The 15,952-nt window shown below is 39.1% G+C and overlaps 1 protein-coding gene across 1 annotated transcript; it reads right to left on the bottom strand.

Annotated features, from left to right (window-relative positions):
• Positions 1-4,432: 4,432 nt before the first annotated feature.
• LOC126732518 (DNA-3-methyladenine glycosylase 1) lies at positions 4,433-5,608 on the bottom strand. Its single transcript, XM_050435425.1, has one exon. It carries the CDS (start codon positions 5,596-5,598, stop codon positions 4,555-4,557), a length of 1,044 nt encoding a protein of 347 aa, XP_050291382.1. The 5' UTR covers positions 5,599-5,608; the 3' UTR covers positions 4,433-4,554.
• Positions 5,609-15,952: the final 10,344 nt, after the last annotated feature.

Genomic DNA, 15,952 nt, shown 5'->3' on the forward strand with positions numbered 1-15,952 from the left:
AATATTTTTGTCACAAAGATGTAACTTTATGGACTGCATATTAGAATGAAGACAAGGGAGTAAAGCATCATTTCGTTTATATACTGTTTACCAAAAGAATGAGCTTTAATTCAAACCAAATAAATGATTGATTACTGTCTACTTGCATTGTCATATTCTTCATTCGTTTGTCCTATATCCCCATGTGGAACTAAAATCATAGCACGTTTTCTCTGTGGCTAACATTTCGTGAGTGTGCAGCCAATTCTTTGTAAACATTTTGGTTAGATGAGAAAAGATCTCAAGAGAATGGAAAATCGAGTGGAAGAAGAAGAATGGAAAATAGTTGAAATGACAACTCGAATCAAGGTCATAAATTTTACGTATAGCAGTTACTTTTCTTTCTTGGCTAGGTTATATATATATACATGCATGGACATTATTTATCATGACTAATAAGGGTAGCATCAACATTTTCAAAGGAATCTATATTTTAACCTTGTCTACAATAAATAATAATAAAAGAAATTATTGATGTATTGATTAGATGATAAAAAAACAATTATTATAATATAGACGCTATATATTAAAATATTATTGTATTTATTAAAAGAATATAAATTATATGATCTAAGGGATGGAAAGAGGAATTATATAAGTAACACCTTGATAGGTTTCTACAAAGTAAGCTTCTTGTGTATACACATGTTCTTAGTGATAATGAGATAGGAGAAGCTCAAAGTTGTAGCTGATCTTATTACCTTATAAGTTATAACCCTCCTCTAACAAATCAATCTAGGTTTTTTGAATGATTATATCACAGGGTATTGTTGAGCTGATTTAATCAAGCTCAAGTAAAGAATGTTTTCCATGAAGTTAAATGTGTTGAGATGCTTGCTAAGCGAGGAACCTATCATGGAAGTCCTAATTTTAAACCCCCCCCCCCCCCCCCCAATAGAGAGAGAGAACCTATAGCTTCAATTAAGGATGACGATGAGGTGGTATTAGATGTGGGTTCAAAATTCAAATTATGGGTGCCTTATTGTCATCTTGTCCTTGTTCGAGGAGGGGAGACTTGCATGGAATGAAATTAGTGCAGGTTAAGGGCAAGGCAAGTTAAAAATATTTTTGCTGCTCTAGCACTCTGAGAGAGAGAGAGAGAGAGAGAGAGAGAGAGAGAGAGAGAGAGAGAGAGAGAGAGAGATGTGTTTCAGGGGATGATAATAAAATATGTATAAAAATATAACTTATAGGCTAAAGTACAAATTGCTCATTTTAACCTTTGTCTAAAATTCAGTTCATCCTCTAAGTTTCGAGTTCAACTTTACTAAATATAGTTTTCTTATTAGTCTACATCAAAATTGTGTTGTTAGTAACCCCAAAACGATGAAATTCACTTTCGATCACTATTTACTCCTACAACTTTTTTCTAAAATTCAATTTACTTATGCAACTTCACTTACTTTCGTGTAATTTAGTCATGTAAGCTTCAACTTTATTTTGTTTAGTCCTCATATTAGGCTTTGTCAAAATTGTAATTTTTTTTTTAGAAGGCCAAAATTGTATTGTTAGTTATCCCAAAATGACGTAGTTTTTATTTTAATAGTTTTTTTTAATTAAAAAAGATGAAAATTAATAAAAATATTTTATCTAAAAAAAAAAGTTTATTCAAATGACCAAAAAAAGAAAAAAGAAAAATCTCAACAGGGACAGAGAAAACTCATGTGGGGCAAATGCATCAATTGGGACGTACGAGACATTTCCCTAGCTTCAATCTTTAATTTTTCATTTACCACCACAGGGGTTCCAAGCCTACATGTTTAGGGTTCTTTACTTTTGATGACAAATCATAAAATGGGTACAAAGTCCCTGTATTCGATGCAGGCATTAATTACTGAATTAGCATGTGCATGTTACAAATGAAATGCAGAAAACATGAATTTGAATGCACACATTCTCACAAGCTATATATTTATTCTCATTATCACTTATATAGCTGAACAGTGAATTAGGCTAGCTGCCTTCCATAATTGTAATTCACTAGTGCACTTCCTTATTTCCTTCTTTGTTGGTTGACCCGCCCGTGTATTAAGGCTTTCCAAACTGGTAAATTACTTCACCACATGTCCAACACAATTCCTTTCCTGGTAATTGTTTGACCTGTATATCATTCCTAACCCCCAGTAATCATGAGACTTCGATTAACACCTCCTGGTATATATATGTTCAAATCACATGATTAATGAAAAATATACCAAAAGCTTCACAATTCTTCACACATGGGTAATGATTATCAGGTGAAAATCTTCCAAGAAATTATTTATTTATTTATTTATTTAAAAAAAAAAAAAAAAAAGGAGGAGAAGAAGAAGAATGTGCAGGATAAACAGGCTGCCACTATTTTTTTTACGAACATTGCAGACTGTGTGACTTGGGCCGAAGCAATAGGCAGTGTACTGGGCTTGAATGACCTACATGTGGAATGGGCTGGGACCAAATTAACTCTGGCTGGGTCCAGCCTTCCTGAGGTTTTAATATTGATCATATGAACCGAAGGAAAAAAAAGGGGGTACTTTACCTTTTTAAATAAAATAATTTTCCCATTTAAAAAAAGTTTTTAACATTGATCAAATGAACCTAATGGAATTTTTTTTTTTGGGTAAACCAACACTGATATAAATTAACTACTGATAAGTCTATTACAAAAAATGCTCGGCCTTGTCAAAAGCTAGCAAGTCCTCCACCACAGGAGGTGGGTTAACAAAATTAATATAGTTAGAAGATAGGGTGGCTCCAAACAAAGTCCATACACTAGCACATTAGTTCACCTCCTTGAAAATGTTGGACAGTTGATCTATGGAATTACTTTAATAAGGTCCTGCAATAATCCAAGGCTCCAATATAAGATTATTTATCGAGTAATTAGTAAGAAGTAAAACAATAAGCTTGACATCAAGCTCTACACATATGGAGGAAATCCTAAGTTGAGAAGCTAGGATGAGACCATCCTTTAGAGCCCAAAACTTAATTAGGGCTCCAGAAGTTATGCCCAATGATCTAGCAAATCCCATAATCTTAAAAACTTTAAGATTATGTCCATTAACTTTTTAAAGAGTACTACTATGGTTGAATAGAGGACCGACAAAAATAAGAAATGGAGGAAGTAAGCCAACACAATTGCATGTTTCAGTTTCTTCGATTAGCTCAAAAAGAGAGAGAGAGAGAGAGAGGGGATCAAGGTAAGGAAAAAGATTACACCCAAGTGATATCAAGCATCATTCACTTTCTAAATAGAAAACAGACACTAATTTGTTGTTAGAACCTTTGGTTTATTTTCCCCCTCGGTGAGTAATAGCAGAACACATTACACTGTGGTGAAATTGTTTAGTATAATTGTGAGTGCAGTTCTTTCAATGAGATACAATGCTAATCTATTTTCTCTTGCATTATAGAACGCACTGCTGGGATCACTTTGATGTCAATCGTATGCTTGCTCTGCCCACTGAACTGAATGCATGTCAGTCACTTTCTCTTGCTTATGCAGCATTTACAGGATATGGCTTCTGATTGATGCACAATTAGATATTCAAAAATTAACCTTTATATGATTATATTGAACACTTTTTATAAATATATACAACATTTGCCACTTTTTGTGTCTACCGTTACAATGTAAAAGAATAATTTTCCATAATTTTATGTTAGATGGTTTTCACAAAGGGCTCAAAATCAACTACTAAACAGAGCTCAATGTACCGGAACAAGAACACCACCTCCCCCAACCCCCCCAATCACTAAATTGAACAATACCTACAGGTAAAGGTTTATGATGCCCTCCATCTATATATATATTGGATCATCAGTGTAATAATGCAGTAGAAGTGTAGAACTATATAAGGATAAAGCCCAAATACTGCAAACAGAGACTGACTTAGTTAACTACCTTGTTTCAGCTTGGAATCTTTCCTTCGATTGAGAAGGTATCTCATCATGCAGATATGGCTATCCCCCCTTTCACAGTAACATTGGTTCTAGACCACCGTAGCTATGGGACTCAATACTATGAAATGGAGGATGCATATTTCTGTTGCATAAGATAATTATTGCTACTGTAGAGGCTCTAGATTCATGCTTTGGCCGAAGATTGACCAAGTACAAACAATCAATTTGTTAAAATACGGAACTAAATGTTCAAACCCAAATTTTACCACTCCTAGTAGCCATATTATAGGAGATAGAGATACCAATCATGTGAATCCATTAGGCACTCAACAATCCACATGGCACCAAGCCACCAACCCTTCTAGCACGTATTTGGTAAAAGCAAGACATAGTTTCTAACTACACGATTGAAACCCAACAACAATACTACTAACTACCAAGCCTTATTTATGTTATTAGCAAGCAAAATTTCAGAGTATGAACTGCATAAACATGTGAAGCACGCAAAATGTACAACCATATAAACAACCTTTTTTTTTTTTTTGGTTTTTTCATAAACAAGCAAGAGTAAAAGAAACTGATAAGATAGTACAACAATACAAGAAACTAAGATAGTACAAGAAGACAGGTACATTAGGCAGAATCAACATCCCCTTTGGCTTCCATAAGCCTCCACATATACCAAGACCCAACAGACCTATAAGGCTTCCACTTCTCACAAATCTCCTCCATCTGCAAAGGCAATGGCAACTCTTTTAGCCCATACAAACGCTGCACGCCTTTCCTCACTCCAAGATCTCCAACCGGTAAAACATCTGGTTTATGCAACGAGAATATCATATACATGTGCACCGACCAAACCCCAATTCCCTTCACCAACGTTAGCTTTGTAACCAGCGACTCATCGTTCATTTCGAGAATCGAAGAGTCCGACAAAACCCCATCTTTGTACTTGTTCGCTAAGTCATGAAGGTAAGTCGCTTTCCGACCGGAGATTCCGATCTTTCGGAGCTCGGCGGCGTCGAGTGCCAGCACATTGTCGGGGACAACCTCGGACTCGCTGCCACAGAGAGAGACGAAGCGTTTGTAGATTGCTTTGGCAGCATTGGGAGCGAGTTGCTGGTAGAGAATGCTTTTGGTGAGGGATAAGAATGGTGGTGAAGGTTCAGATTCGAAAGAAGGACGACGATGCGAATCGATTAGGGAGGTGAGGAGTGGATCGGAGCTGCGCAAATGGTTAAGGGCAAGATCGATTTCGCCTTCGATTGTTAAAGGGTTTACAGATATTATGGGCAAAAGGGTATTGGGGGCCTCAGATGGGGTTGGGTCGCTGGGTTTGGTAATGGTAGTGTCTTCTGAATTAGGGACCTGTGGCTCTGGCTCTGGCTGTTGAGACTTGTTGTTTTTGGAGGATAGTTTTCTGATTTTTTGGGGTGGAAGGGGGGTTTTGGAGGAGGAAGATGGGTTTTCAGGTTGAGAAGTGGGTTCTTCAGGAAGAAGCTTTGGGTTTGACTCTGAATGGATTGCACTTCGCTTACCCATTGTTGTGAGTTGTGACAATGGGAGAGACAGAGAGTGGTTCTTAGGGTATTTATTAGACCAAGGAAGCAAGGGTGATTTGAAAATGAGAGGAGAGGAAGACCAATGGATGGATTGGCGTGCAAGTCTCAAACCCATGTACAGATTAAGTAATGAGGGGGGGACGAAGACCAAGGCTTAAGTGGGCCATTATTAATTCTTTAATACATAAAGTAAGGCTTAAGTGGGCTAATACATTCTAAGAGCTTCTAAGAACATGATTAGCTTGGTCGGCACGCACAGGGTATTGACAATTAAACTAATACAATTAGAAAAAATAGCAATAAGACAAGCGGCATATCATTAAATAGTTATTAAAATGACCTATTATGAATCTATGATTAGTAAATAATAAATGATGTCAATGATAAAATTAAATGAAAGTGAGGTTACTCTAATCATAACATATTATATCAAAGATGTGAAAAATATAGTGTCATAATAATGAGTCCAAAATCCAAACATCATTGTTTAAAGAAAACTTAAGCTGGCCGGAGATATCATTTTCCTTTGAAGTGAATAAGGGTACAAGTGCGAGACCCCATGCATGGAAATACATAGTTTCTAAAATTGAAGAGCATGATATTCGCTCCACCAACTAACAATCTCTTATTGTGGGCATAGATGCCAAGATTTTTGCCTTCCTCCAATGCCACTACACCCATCATACCACTACTATGGACAATGGACTAAATCAAATGTATAACAGTTAGACACCTCTCTTATATAGACAGGGAACCACAACCGCTCTAAGATATGATAGTAAATCCCTAAATATTTTATGCTTTTTGGTTATTGAGTTTAAGGGTACAAGTGCAAAACCCATATATGCCTATGGAAAGACATGTCTTCTAAAATTGAAGTGCACATTCGCTCCACCAAACAATAGTCTCTTATTATGGGCACAAATCCTGAGGTTTTCGCCTTCCTTCAATACCATTGCACTCATCATGTCACTACCATGGAAAGTGGAGTAAATAAAGGGGATAATGAATAGAAACACAAGAGCCATAGCCACTTTAAGGTATAATAGAAGAACCCTAAAATATTTTATTGCTTTTTGGTTCTTAGGTTTAAAGGGTACAAATGCAAAACCTATATATTGAAAGACGTGGTTTCTAAAATTGAAGTGCATGATATTCACTCCACCAACTAACAATCTTTTATTGTGGGCATTGATACTGAGATTCTCCTCTTCCTTCAATGTGCCACTGTACCCATCATGCCATTACCATGGAAAATGGAGTAAACCAAGGGATAATGATCAGACACCTATCCTATATAAACAAGGAACCACAACTACTTTAAGGTATAATGATAGAAAAACCCTAAAATATTGATCATTTTTGGTTATTAGGTTTAGTAATTCTAATTTAAGTATTGGAGAAGTTAGTTTCAAAAAAAAAAAAAAAAAAAAAGTATTGGAGAAGTTTATGCTGGACCCATACTAGCGTCACTTGTATAGCATGTGCTACTTTCGTGAGTCTCCCAAAGCTCTGTTTGGACGAGTGGATATTTAGATAGGAAGGAAGGCATTTGAGGCTCTCCCTTTAACAAAACATGGTTGAAGCCAAGCTTAATCTCCTATGAGCTCACAAGAAAAATTATGCTGATTTTTGCCATGACGGGATTATCTATCCACACTAGATCATTGCATATGGATATGTTTTTAGTCTGTTAATCTCAACTAAACACTGCCAGATCGACTATTGTTTTTAGAGCTGTATCAAAGTTAGTTTCGTCAAAAGAAGGGACTAGTGGAAACCAAACCGAAATTACCACTACAAAAAAAAGGTTCTATGGCCGCGTTTTTAAAACGTGGCTATATGTCAAAAAAACGTGGCTATAGCCTATAGCCGCGTTTTTTTAGGCCACGCTTTCTACTGTGGCCTAAAACCTGTGACTATAGGACTCACGGTCCTATGGCCACACTTTTTAACCACGGCCCAAGACCAGGTCCTATAGCCGCGTTTAAAACGCGGCCTAAGGTTGTGGTCTTTAACCTTAGGCCACATTTAAAACGCGGCTATATACCCTTAAATTTTAAAAAAAAAAAAAAAAAAAAATTTGATTACCAAAAATTAATTTTCGGTAATCAAAAGTTTTTTAAAAAAAAATTAAAATTAAAATTTTTAAAATTAATACTTTCAAACTTTAAAATTTCAATTTTAAATAAATAAAGAAATTCAAAACAAAAATACAAACCCAGCAAATTCAAATTCAAACAAAAACCCAGAAAATTTCAAAATTAATCAACCACAACATGTTCTAAAATACAAGAAAACAATACAAGAACACAAACAAAACATCTCCTTCAACGAAATCAACCCAAACTGAACACAAACTATTCAAGGAAAACAAAAGCACAAGCTCAAAAATACAAAAATCCCCATAACAAAAACACAACCAAAAAGAGTCCATATGCTCAAACCAAAAATTAATCAAAACACAATCAAACAAAAGAAAATAATTTTCGGCCATGGGTCAAAGAAAAATAAAGCAAAGAGAGATAATTTTTTGAGGCACTTTAGCTTCATTGATTCAAAATCTTCAAATCTAAAGCAAAGAGAGACTCAATCTTCAGATCTACTGCAAAACGAGAGACAGAAAGTTAAAGGGAAAAAAAATGAACAAAACTCAAACAACAATGAACAAAACTCCATATTTTCACAAACCCATTCATACAGCATCAGCAAGAAAGAGAGAGATTGAGAGAGTTTTGAGATTAATACGAGTGGTTAAGTCTGTGAGAGAGTTAAAGAGAGAGACTGTGAGGGAGCTTCTTTTTTCCTTTTGCTAGGACCATATGAGTGGTTAAGTCTGAGGTTTCAAATTTTGAAATCTCAGTTTTTTTTTTTTTTTTTTTTTTTTTAATAGAATATTTTGGAATATGCCATAGAATATTCTATGGCATATTCCATATTCTCCTTTACGTTGAATTGCTGAACCCATTCGGTGGGTGTGTTTTTTTTTTTTTTTTTTTTTTTTTACGTAAGTCTATAGCCACGTTTAAAACGCGGCTATAGACTTAACCTATAGCCGCGTTTAAAACGTGGATATAGGTCCTCCTTTAAAAATAAATAAATAAATAAATAAAAACACCCACCGAATGGGTTCAGCTCTTGAAAACATTTTTTTTTTTTAAGGAGGACCTATAGCCACGTTTTAAACGCGGCTATAGGTTAAGTCTATAGCCACGTTTTAAACGTGGCTATAGACTTACGTAAAAAAATAAAAATAAAAACACATACCGAATGGGTTCAGCACTTGTAAACACAAATTTTTTTTTTTTTAAAGGAGGACCTATAGCCACGTTTAAAACGCGGCTATAGGTTAAGCCGATAGCCGCATTTAAAATGTGGCTATAGACTTACGTTAAAAAAAAAAAAAAAAAAAAAAAAAAAAAAAAAAAAAAAAACCCACCGAATGGGTTCAGCACTTGTAAACACAATTTTTTTTTTTTTTTTTGTTTTGTTTTGTTTTTAAAGGAGGACCTATAGCTCAAAAAAACGCAGCCTAAGAACCCGTCTATGGCCCCGTTTTTAAAATGCAGCCACAGTTAAGGAAAAGAAAAAAAAAAGTTTGCCAAAAAATAAAATACGGAGGTCCTTAGGCCGCGTTTTTAGCTCAAAAAAACGCAGCCTAAGAATCCGTCTATGGCCCCATTTTTAAAATGCGGCCACAGTTAAGGAAAAGAAAAAAAAAAGTTTACCAAAAAATAAAATACGGAGGTCCTTAGGCCGCGTTTTTAGCTCAATAAACGCGGCCTAAGAACCCGTCTATGGCCCCGTTTTTATGAAACGCGGCTTCAGTCTATCTTGGGCCGCGTTTTTTATAGCCACGGCTTAAAAAATGCGGCCCAAGGCCCCCGCGTTTTGTAGTGTACGCTGTGCGCTAAAACCTTTGCTTCCCATGCCTTTGGATCCCAATAGTTATAGGTGGATTTGAATTCCTTTCCATGTGGAGAGCTAGTTGGTTTAGTTGTTTCTCGATTGAGAGAGCTCGATTGAAACGAGCTCCTTATGTCTCTACCAAGCTACCACGTCATTGGTGGTGAGCTGCCATGTGAGCATGACCAAGCTTGCTTTCCTAAAGTGACATGTCATGATTATTGTGCCCATCATAACCCATTCCATTTGGACCATTAATTTATTCTATAGGGGACTTAATGAATATATGCTCTGATGATCCCGTAAAATCACCAGTGAGTTACACGATTCTCGCACGCTTGAACTAACAACCTGCAAGAAGAAAGAAGTGATCGAGCAGAGGGCACCGGTGTGGTGCCGGCCAAATACCCTCCGAAGGTCAAGTTAAAACTATTCTCAACTCTAGAGTGCTAGAGAAGGGGAAATTATGCATACCTTGATTTGTGAGAGTATTGGGGCTTTTATAGTAGTAGAAGGTTGCCCTTTCTTCCTTGATGTAGAAGTCTTTTCCTTATAAGACTCTACTTGAGTAATCCCAAACGTGATGGACAAAACATTTCCTTGTAGAGTGGGTCTTTCATTAAGCGCGTATCTTCCAGAATTATCCTTGTACTAGGATTCTAATTTCCTTTGGGATTCTACCGGATTTCAAACTTGTGTAACAAGTATTTTAAGTCATGCTAGGCCCTGGGCTCTCACCTATTGCCGGCCCATGGGCTAGGATCTGTTAGGCCTAATGTAGCGAAGGTTCGTCATGCTATTTTTTACCCCTTCAGTTGCCCCCTTCACCCTATGGTCCGTCATGATTTAGGTGGTCGAACCAGTAGGGTGACGGTTCAATTTTAATTGGGGTTGACGGTCCAAGATTATTTAGGTTGACAGTTGAAGACTCTTGAAGTTGACGGTTGAAGACTCTTGAAGTTGACGGTTCTTCAAGAGGACATGAACTGCGGACATTTGTTGACAAGTTGTCAAGCATTTATGAGGCATGCCACGTGTCACTTTTTGATTGGATTTTGTACCGGATCGAAGCGTCGCTTCGTCTTCCGTGCATCTCTCACATATATAACACACTTCTCCTCCCTCATTTCTACACTTTTCAGCCAAAACATATTGCCAAAGTGCCATCGTCAACCTTGTCAGAGCACTCCGTCGAACATTTGTACCCGTCAACTATACAACCGTTGACTTTTCGTTACTCAGAGAGCGGTGAGTATTGTTATTATTATTTTTTCCAAGTCTTGCATTTTGTGCTTACATTTTGCTAGACCTACACACCCGTCAGTCACTACTAGATTCGTCAGTCTTAGGTTTTGTTGTTGATTGTAAGCAATGTCTAGTGCGTCAAGTAATCAGTCAGTAGTTCGTTACGGGGTGGAATACGAGGAAGTATACCCGTCCGGTCATAAAGACCCAGAGAGTCCAGGCGAAGAGAGGAGTCCGTCCGCCTCTTCCTCGTCCTTAACAAATGAGGATATGGAGATGATTGAAGTAGAAGATACGTCTGATGACGGCGAGGATCAACCATTGGGATCTGTCATTAGTGCTGATGGACTTAGGGAGTTCATCATGCTACCAGAGTGGACGGTGCATAAATTCACATCCGTCATCAGGGAGAAACATTTCAGCACTTTTAGGGCTAACTTTCAAATTCCGGACTACATTCCAATCCGTCTACCCTATGTATCAGAGAAATGTTATTACGAAGGGGTAGAAGGTGTCGGAGTGTACGAGCAGATACTGAAGGCGGGACTTAGGTTTCTGCTAAGTACCCTACATAGAGAGCTTTTAAAATATTTGGGTCTGTCCGTCACCTAGATATCCCCAAACGCCTGGAGGGTCTTCATAGCAATGGAGATTCTCTATGGTGCTATAACAGACGGCGCTAGGAGGCTGATGGTGCGTGAATTCCTTCATTGCTACCGTCTAGACGAAATTAACAGGTCAAGGGGAATGTATAGTTTTGCTAGTAGGAGCCCATTGTTGAAGGTCATTTTTGAAACACCCGACTCAAATAGAGACTGGAAGAGTCGTTACTTCTTCCTAGAGGGTGACGAGTGCATGAGCAGTCCAGGAGAGACGGAGTATATGCCCGTCGACACAACTTGGGGAGTATTACATTTATCTTATATGCATCCGTCCTAATTTGCAAATACTTTCTATATTTGTCAGTTATGGTTCTTTCTTCTAACCGTCCATTTTCTCTGTAGGTAGAGGGCGCCCACAAGTTAGTATTGAGGAGTTTAGCTTCTTTAAGAAGATTTTTCAGAAGACCAAGCCGGAAGAAAGGACTTGGGCAAAGTTGGTAAACCCAAACACCATTTACTGGTATTGTGACAGTCCTGAACCCACTCCTGAAGCCGTCAGATATAACGAAAGAATTCACAGACGTAAGTCCGTCAACCTTTATTTTGTATAAACGGCTTCAACTTAGTTAATGACTTTATCCGTCCTTCTTTGCAGAGATGGACGATGCTAAGAGGAAGGCTCTGATAAAGGCATAGGATGCCAAAAGAAAAAAGTCCGGCGAGGTGGTTCCTAAGGGGAGGGCTCTGTCGATAAAAAAAAAGCCTCCGTCCAAATTTGACCGTCTGCTTAAGCAGCAGAAAGTCTCTCTGGACGGGTTAATGGTTGAGGGTGCGAAGACCGTCACCCCAGTAAAGCATGGGTCAGGCAAAGGTTTGATGAAGACATCGTCCACAAGCCAAGAGAAGCCTCCTCCTTTCCTTCGTGACGACTCCAAATTCGCCCTAGAGAAGCTTTCTTCTATAGTCTCGTCTGAGGATTACGAGGATTTGGGTAATCACTCGACAGAGGCGATGGGGGAGATGGGTCTCTTTGCTGTTGCACAGGTAATGTTTGTCCGTCGGTTTACGCCCATCCATTCTACTTTGTCTTTGTCTAACATTCTTAACTTGTTTGTTTCAGTCCTTGGTCATGATGAAGGGTTTGATGAACCGGTGCCTTAACCGTGAGGCGGCCTTGGAACGTGTTCGAGCAAAGGCGGAGCAGACGGAGAGTGAGCTGAGTCAACTTAGCAAGTGGAAGTCCACTATGGAGAAAAAGTTTGACCTTTTAGAGCAGGTAAGGAAAGAGCTTGAGCAAAAGACAGATGAGGCTGGGAAGGCCCTGGAGGTCAAAGAAAAGGAAATCCAAGACTTGAAGGAAAAGCTCCGTCAGGTTAAGGAGGTAGCGGTCCGAGAATACTGTGATTCCGACGCCTTATTGGGCGAGCTGGAGGGCTCATTCCTTCAAGGCTTTGATGATGCACTTCGTCAAGTTAAGAAAGCCTACCCTGAATTGGACGTGTCAATGATAAATATCAATGACCAAGACCAGACGTTTGCTTTACCCGTCGCCTCAGAGAACACAGACGACCTCTTTGCTGAGGAGGCAATTCAAGGTGACGGAGAATTAGCTCCAGCAAAAAATGTTCAAGATGCCGACCCGAAAATGTAAAAATTGTTTTTTTTTTTTTTTTTTTTAGAACGATCTGTCCTTAATTTTGTGTATTAAACAGTTACCCTCTGAGGGTTTTATCCGTTGTTATTGCATTATTTTACAATTTTATGCTTGCTATATCAATCTTTATTATTTTTTGAATGATGCATAATTATCCGTCCTCTTCAAGTTGTTCATTATAGAACTGGCCATTTTTATGGACTTGTGTAGTTTTTGTTTTTGGACGATCCGTCCTACTTGAATATTTTAGGTAACCTATCCCGTCCTTTATTGTGGACTTGGAAATTTTCACCTAACGGGGCAATCCGTGCAGTTGACGGGCTTGTGTCCATCCAATTAGAATTTATTGCATATCAAACGCTATTTGTCTGGGACTACTAGTCTATTTGGTGGATTTTGTTTTAACCGTCCATTTTATTGACTTTAAGGAGTTTTCTTACGTCAGGGACGATTCACCTACTTAGCGTAATTTAATTTCATCCGTCTATTTATGGGCTTTGACTGTTGCCCGTCTAGGATGATCCGTCCATTTTTTGGACTTGTAAATATTTCCAATCCACGTGTGATCCGTCCACTTTGTGGTCTAGGTAGGTATTTCCACCCACTGGGTGATCCGTCCACTTTGTATATCACCATATGGTCGATCCGTCCACTTTGTGGATTTTGTAAATATTTTTACCCTTTGGGTGATCCGTCCACTTTGTGGATTTCATAACTATTTTCACCCTATCGGTGATTCATCCACTTTGTGAACTTTGTAAATATTTTCACCTTATGGGTGATTCGTCCACTTTGTGGACTTCATAGATATTCTCACCCTATGGGTGATCCGTCCACTTTGTGGACTAACTATTTTCACCTTATCAGTGATCCGTCCACTTTGTGAACTTTGTAAATATTTTCACCCTATGGTTGATTCGTCCACTTTGTGGACTTTGTAGATATTCTCACCCTATGGGTGATCCGTCCACTTTGTGGACTAACTATTTTCACCTTATCAGTGATCCGTCCACTTTGTGAACTTTGTAAATATTTTTACCTTATGGGTGATCCGTCCACTTTGTGGACTATAAATATTTTCACCCTATGGGTGATCCCTCCACTTTGTGGACTTTGTAGATATTCTCACCTATGGGTGATCCGTCCACTTTGTGGATTCTGGTAGTCATCTGCACCCACGGTTATCCATCCTTGAATTTAATTAGAAAAACATGGTTGTGTCTGAATAATTTCTCTTTAAAAAGAAAATACGTTTGTAGGAAAAGTACCTGCCCCTTTGGGCTTAAAAAGGCACAAAATATTGTAGCAAAAATTATTAAAGGAAAACTAGTAATTGTAGCTAAAATTAAATAAACTGGGAAATTGGGGATCATCGTCGGTTTTTCATATTCTCTCTACTGGTAGTATTTCCGTAGATGTTCCGTGTTCCAAGGGTGCTGTAGCTTTTGTCTGTCCATTGTCTCGAGGTGGTAGGTCCCCTTCCTTTGCCATGATGCGATCCTGTAGGGTCCTTCCCAGTTGGGGCCGAGTTTTCCTTGCAAAGGATCTCTAGCGGCACCCATTACTTTCCGTAGTACAAGATCACTGACCTGGAAGTCCCTATGCCTCACTTTGGTGTTGTAATGTTTTGTCATGAGATTCTGATAACGCGCTAACCTCTGCTCTGCTGCCGCTCTGACTTCGTCCACTAGGTTGAGCTGGAGGCGCATGGCCTCTTTGTTCTTATCTTCGTTGTAGCTCTCCACCCGGTAGCTCGTGAGCCCCACTTTTGCAGGAATGACAGCTTTGGTTCCATATGCAAGTCGAAATGGTGTTTCTCCAGTGGGTGTTCTTGCTGTGGTCTAGTATGTCCATAGGACGCTTGGTAGTTCGTTCGGCCAGATACCCTTTGTCCCCTCGAGCCGAGTCTTGATTATCTTGAGCAAGGACCGGTTCGTGACTTCGACTTGCCCATTTGCCTGTGGGTGTGCGGGCGATGAGTAGTGATTCTTGATCCCTAACTCCGAACATAAGTCTTTGAACGCGCTGTTGTCGAATTGCTTACCATTGTTAGAGACCAGTACGCTGGGTATCCCGTACCTGCATATAATATTCCTCCAGACAAAATTTCGGATGTTCTTCTCCGAGATGGTGGCTAAGGCTTTCGCCTCTACCCACTTAGTGAAGTGGTCTATGCCAACTACCAGGAATTTTAGCTGCTGGATCGCCGTCGGGAATGGGCCCGTAATATCAAGTCCCCATTGTGCGAACGACCATGGTGCCGTCATAGGGGTCAGTTCTTCGGACGACTGTCTGATGAAATTGCTAAACCTCTGGCATTTTTCGCAGGACTGGACATAAGCTTGCATGTCCTTCATCATTGTAGGCTAGTAGTATCTTGCTCGGATTAACTTGTGTACTAATGATCGCGCGCCTGAGTGGTTTCTGCAAATACCCTCGTGTACTTCTCTCATCACGTAATCTGCTTCCTCTTGGCCTAAACACCTCAGGTACGGTCGAGAGAAACCTCTTTTATATAAAATGTCCTTTATCAGCACAAACCATGGTGCCTGGACCTTTAACTTTCTTGCGACGCCCTTCTTGTCCGGTAACACCCCAGTTTTTAAGTAGGATATCAATGGCGTAGTCCAATTGCATTCAGAGTTTACTATCTACATACTTATTCTGTCATCGATAAGTGAGGAGAGTTGAACGAATGATAATACCTGTTCGGGAACCAGCATAAACTCAGCTGACGCAGCTTTTGCTAGATGGTCAGCACATTCGTTTTCTTCTCTTGGGATCTAAATGAATTTGACTTCGAGGTCGCTGATTCAGTATTCTACTTCTTCTAAATACCTCTTCATTTTATCGTTCTTGCACTCGTAGTCTCCATTGATCTGACTCGTTACCACTTGTGAATCGCAATGTACGACTATGTTTTCTGCTCCCGTAGCCTTTGCAAGGTCTAGCCCTGCCACCAAGGCTTCATACTCTGCCTCGTTGTTGGTTGTAGGGAAATCCAGTCGGATCATACACTGGATCTTGTCCCCCTGCGGAGTTTGGATCACTACGCCGGCTTC

The sequence above is a fragment of the Quercus robur genome, chromosome 6 (genome assembly GCF_932294415.1).
Source record: "Quercus robur chromosome 6, dhQueRobu3.1, whole genome shotgun sequence".
Taxonomy (NCBI): Eukaryota; Viridiplantae; Streptophyta; class Magnoliopsida; order Fagales; family Fagaceae; genus Quercus; species Quercus robur.